Source organism: Portunus trituberculatus, chromosome 3 (genome assembly GCF_017591435.1).
Source record: "Portunus trituberculatus isolate SZX2019 chromosome 3, ASM1759143v1, whole genome shotgun sequence".
Lineage (NCBI taxonomy): Eukaryota > Metazoa > Arthropoda > Malacostraca > Decapoda > Portunidae > Portunus > Portunus trituberculatus.
In genome coordinates, this window is record NC_059257.1 from 6109633 (window position 1) to 6115254 (window position 5622).

The 5622-nt window shown below is 42.6% G+C and overlaps 1 protein-coding gene across 2 annotated transcripts in view; it reads right to left on the reverse strand.

Moving 5' to 3' along the window:
- Positions 1-534: 534 nt before the first annotated feature.
- LOC123509508 overlaps positions 535-5622 on the reverse strand; it is a 30481-nt gene continuing 25393 nt past the window's right edge. The window contains exons 3-7 of one of the 2 annotated variants that reach the window (XM_045263849.1): positions 5448-5622; positions 4869-5031; positions 3135-3279; positions 2070-2247; positions 535-1518 (exon numbers count right to left, since the gene is read on the reverse strand). The exon at positions 5448-5622 is cut by the window's right edge and continues 35 nt beyond it. In XM_045263849.1, coding sequence (XP_045119784.1) covers positions 818-1518; positions 2070-2247; positions 3135-3279; positions 4869-5031; positions 5448-5622 — 1362 coding nt within the window. In that variant the 3' untranslated portion in view covers positions 535-817. The remainder of the gene's footprint in view (positions 1519-2069; positions 2248-3134; positions 3280-4868; positions 5032-5447) is intronic. The other variant, XM_045263857.1, reaches the window with a different exon arrangement.

Consider the following 5622-nt stretch of genomic DNA (forward strand, 5'->3'; position numbering starts at 1 on the left):
ACTGAGGTAGAAGAGAGAGAGAGAGAGAGAGAGAGAGAGAGAGAGAGAGAGAGAGAGAGAGAGAGAGAGAGAGAGAGAGAGAGAGAGAAGGAAAGAAGGAAAGAAGGAAAAGGAGAAAAGAAGAAAGTAAGAGAAAGTTAGATAATAAAACACACATAAAGATGAGAGAGAGAGAGAGAGAGAGAGAGAGAGAGAGAGAGAGAGAGAAATCAACTACATCTAATAAAGTAATAACTATATTAATCTCATTACAAACAAATAAATGCATCAGTTCCATCATTATCTACAAAAAAAAGTGACAAGAATGAGAAAAAAATAACTGCCCTTCTATCTACGAGTCACAAATCTTACCTTTCTTTTTTTTCTTTCCTCAAATTTCGGTTTAAAAATGAAGATAGATAATAAAAACACTTCAATTCTTGCTAGTTCAGTTTTTTTTTTCTTATTTTCGTCTTTTTTTTGTCATTTCATTGTTTTACTTATTTTCATTTTTATTCTTTTGTCTTTTCTTTTCATTTTCTATATCAAAGTTATCAGGAAATTCTTGTCTTCTTTTTTCTTCCTCTTTCAATTTTTCCTTCTCTTTTTATTTACACGTTACAAGGAAGATACTTTTTCCTCTTTTTCTCTTTTCTTCTCTCCTTTATATTTACAAGTCGAAGAAAAACTCTAATCTTGTCTTCTTTTCTTCACATATTTACAGGAAATTTGTATTCTTGTTCTCTCCCTTTCCTTAACGCTATATTTACAAGCCAAACGGGAGAGTCTAACTGTCTTACCCTCTTATTTTCCATCTCCTTGACCTAACATATACAAGTCACAGGTCAGTGGTCAGCTCACACCTGGGCACTGCTACCTGTCTTCTGGCCTGCATCTTACAGCTTCTGGGTGACCTGCGCTGACCTACCACAGTTTCCCTTCTTAAATGCTCTTTTCTGTCTATCGTATCATCTCTGTAAGGATCGCCAGCCAGAATCACGGTTGGCAGCACTGGTTTACGTATAACATTCGTGTAAACATCCTTTCCCGGCAGCACAGCGTTAACAGCACTACGTTCAAACACAGCAGGTCCTAAAGTAACGCTTGGGGACTCCTGCTGTTGTGTCTCTGCTGTCCCTACCACCAGCGTGTGTTCCCTGACTGGACTGCCCTCTGGTGTCAAGTATTTGTCAACATTCCTGGCCTCTTGTCTCTGCTCCATGTTGCGAAGGTTTAATATTTGCTCCCTAATTGTCATGCACTGCTTTCCCTTCTGACTAATGTGCGTCGGGGGCTTGTAGTAGTTGTAGTTGTTGTAGTTGTTGGGGGAACCATCAGTGTTTCCCCTCAGGTACTTGTTTTGGGCCTCTTGTGTTTGCCTGTCAGTAGTTTCAAAGTCGAGGTTGTAGTGTGAGGTTTCAAATGGTTCCGTGTCCCTGGTTCCATTCTCCATCTCCTCCTCCGCCTCCTCCAGGATTATCGGCGTCAGGCTCACCATGGAGTTAGACCGGGACCCCATCTGGCTGCTGATGGGCGTGCCTGAACAGAGAGAGAGAGAGGTGTGGTTAAGGAATGAGGGAGAGAATAGGTGAGTTATAAATTGAGTGGCGGTGAGGGAGAGTAACCTAACTTAACCTTATTTAACCTAACTTTAGATGAGTTAGGAAATGAATGGTTGTAAGGGAGGGTAACTAAACCTAGTCTAACCTAACTTGACCCAACTTAACCTAACTTGCCTTAACTTGACCCAACTTCACCTAACTTAACCTAACTTGCCCTAACTTGACCCTAACTTGACCCAACTTGACCCAACTTAACCTGACCTAACTTGACCTAACTTAACCTAACCTTACTTAACCTACCTAACCCAATCTTACTTAAGCTTACCTAACTTAACCTAACCTAACTGAAACCAGCCTTAACTAAACCTAATCCAACCTAACCTAACCTTACTTTTTTTTCTTACTTTTTTTTACATCACTAATTATTCTCGTATCAAATTACACACACACACACACACACACACACACACACACACACACACTCTCTCTCTCTCTCTCTCTCTCTCACTCACACACACACACAATTACCTTGACAGCTCAATGGAGAGTCTCTGTGTGTGGAGGGGGGCGTGGGGGTGACCGCTGGGAGGGGGGGTGGCGCTCCCTGGGTCACGAGGCGGCACCGCTGAGCCTGTGTCTGCCTCCGGGTCTGGTAGAGAGTGCCTCCAGCGTATAGGGGGTCCAGGGTGGGCAGGTCACCGCTCTCCTGTAGAAGGCGATGAAGGAGTGGTGGTGGTGGTGGTGGTGGTGGTGGTGGTGGTGGTGGATAATAGATGTAAAATAGAATGAGAAGACATGATGTTTAAGACGACTACCACAACCACTACTATTACTACTACTACTACCACTACTACCACCACTACTACCACCACCATCACTACTACTACTACTACTACTACTACTACTACTACTACTACTGCTGCTACTCCTATTCACTACTACTACTACTACCTCTACCTTCTACCTCTCCTCTCTCTTCCCTCATCTTCACACGAGAAAAAAAAAACTTTCACTTTCACCATCGCTCTCTCTCTCTCTCTCTCTCTCTCTCTCTCTCTCTCTGCTCATGTAAAAAAATCCTTCGTTTTCTCTTTATTTCTTTATTTCTTACGAGTATTTGTTCATTTACCAGTTTTTTTTTTTTTTTTGTCTTATTTTTAGTTTGTTTCGTAGGTTTTTCTCTTCTTTTTGTATATTTTTCTTTCTTTATCTACTTTCTTCTCTCCTTCCTTCTTTCCTTCTTTTTCTATCTCTTTACTTTCATTCATCTTTTCAGTTTTTTTTCCCTTCATTTTTTTTATATCACAATGACTCTCTCTCTCTCTCTCTCTCTCTCTCTCTCTCTCTCTCTCTCTCTCTCTCTCTCTCTCTCTCTAGTTCAGAAACGCTTTCCTCTCACCCTGACTGTTTTCAAAGGCCACAGAGATGACTAACGGGATTTTCAAGAGTGTTTCTCCAGTTAATAATATAGAAACCTCGTCACTCTGCCTCTAGAACCATAAAAACACTTTAAAAAAACTTCGTGTGAACTTAATACAGCCTTTAGAAACAGAGGCGGTGAAGCAGAGAAGTGAGAAATACGAGATCTCATACCTTCATTGTCTTCTGTCTCTTGTAGCGAGCTAGGACACGAGCAGCCCACGAGAGGAGCCGCCGCCAGTCACCAGGAACAGTCAGTATGTGCTCCTCTCGTCTATTTAGAAGAGTGAGAACCCTGGACAGATCCCTCACTACAGCCCTGGAGGGGAAAAGATCACTGGGGTTTAGAAAAGTAACTGAGAGGGTTTGTAGAGTGTGTAAAGGTCATTTTTACGTGGTTATGGGGTATTAGCAGGTTTTGATGGGTTTTAAAGGGTTCTGATGGTTTTGAAGTTAATTGGGGTTGAGTTGGGTTGGGTTAAGTTAGGTTAAGTTGATGGGGTCTTCAAAATGTGTGGGGTTCTTTTTTACGTGGTTATGGGGTATTAGCAGGTTTTGATGGTTTTTAAAGGGTTCTGATGGCTTTTGAAGTTAATTGTGGTTGAGTTGGCTTGGGTTAGGTTAGATTAAGTTAGTGGTTGTCTTCAAAAAATGTGTGAGGGTCTTTTTTACGTGGTTATGGGGTTGTAAGTAGGTTTTGATGGGGTTTTTAAAGAGTTACGATAGTCTTTTGAAGTTAATAGAGGGTTAGATTAGATTAGGTTGAATTAGTGGGGTTTTCGAAATGTGTGGGTGGTCTTTTTTAAGTGGTTATGGGGTTCTAAGTAGGTTTTAATGGGGTTTTAAAAGGTTCCGATGGTCTTTTGAAGTTAATAGAGGGGTTAGATTAGATTAGGTTAAGTTAGTGGGGTTTTCAAAATGTGGGGGGTTCCTTTTTACGTGATTTTGAGGTTGTAAGTAGGTTTTGATGGGGTTTTAAAGGATTATTTAAAACTGTTTAGAAGGCAGGAGAGTAACTTAATGAGGTCTTCAAAGTGTGTGTGGGACTTTTTGGTAAGTGTTTAAGGAGTTGTAGTGGTCTTGTTGGGGTTTATAAAGGTTGTGATGGTTCTTGATGGTTATTGAGGTTTTTCGTTCATTTGGGGTTGTTTTAAAAGAAATTGTTGGGGTTTTTAATGTTCGCGATCTGTTTGTAGTGGAAGTTAATAGAATGTAGTGGAAGTTGTTGTGGTTTTTAAAGGTTATGGCAAGCTGTAGTGGAAGTTATTGAAGTTTTTAGGGTTATGGCAGATTATACTGGAAGTTATTGGGGTTTTTAAAGGTTATGGCAGGCTGTAGTGGAAGTTATTGAGGTTTTAAAGGTTATGGCAGGCTGTATTGGAAGTTATTGGGGTTTTTAAAAGTTATAGCAGGCTGTAGTGGAAGTTATTGGGGTTTTTAAAGGTTATGACAGGCTGTAGTGGAAGTTATTGGGGTTTTTAAAGGTTATGGCAGGCTGTAGTGGAAGTTATTGGGGTTTTTAAAGGTTATGGCAGGCTGTAGTGGAAGTTATTGGGGTTTTTAAAGGTTATGGCAGGCTGTAGTGGAAGTTATTGGGGTTTTTAAGGTATGGCAGGCTGTAGTGGAAGTTACTGGGTTGTACAGGAAGTTATTAATGTGTTGAGGAAGTTACTAAAGTTATATTAGAAGTTATTGTAGTCTTTAAAGGTTTGACAGGGTGTAGTGGAAGTTATTGGGGTGTAGAGGAAGTTACTAAGGTTGTAGTGGAAGTTATTGTGGTTTTTAAAGGTTTGACAGGGTGTAGTAGAAGTTATTAACACCTGTAGCGGAACTTATGAAAAGAAAACACTCACGCACGCAGCCCTCTCTCTCTCTCTCTCTCTCTCTCTCTCTCTCTCTCTCTCTCACCTGTACGCCTTCGCCTTGGTGTCAGTGGGGGAGTCAGGGCTGCCGAGGGAACGGAAGCGGGTTTGGGTGTGGCTAAGCATCTCTAGGAAATTAGTGGCCTCCCCGCGCAGACACGCCAACTGCTCCAGGAATTCCACGCGCTCTTCATCTGCAACTGGCTTCTCTGCGTGGGTGAGTGGAATGAGTGAGTGGGGGAGAGTAGGTGAGTGGGTAAGAGAGAGAGTAGATGGATGGAGGTTGAATAGAGGGAGAGAAGATACAGAGAGAGAGAGAGAGAGAGAGAGAGAGAGAGAGAGAGAGAGAGAGAGAGAGAGAGAGAGAGGAATGGTGATGCAGAGAGAGAGAGAGAGAGGATGGAGATACACACACACACACACACACACACACACACACAGAGAGAGAGAGAGAGAGAGAGAGAGAGAGAGAGAGAGAGAACAGTGATGGAGATTAAACCGCCCCATACACACAAACAACACAAAAGCACACACAAACACACACAAACACACTTAAACGACCCCTACCCTTCCCCTTCCCCATCCACACACACACACACACACACACACACACACACACACTCACCGGTAGCATTAGGCCGTCTATCCTTCCACAGTCTTGGGATAGGATACCGCTGCCTGGGTTCGGGCGGCGGGTAACACGGGGGCGGCTTGGCTCTTTTCTTCATATACAACAGCGCCCCGATCACCACACCCACACACACCGCCCCGCCCACCGCCGCCCCCGCTATGATTGTCAC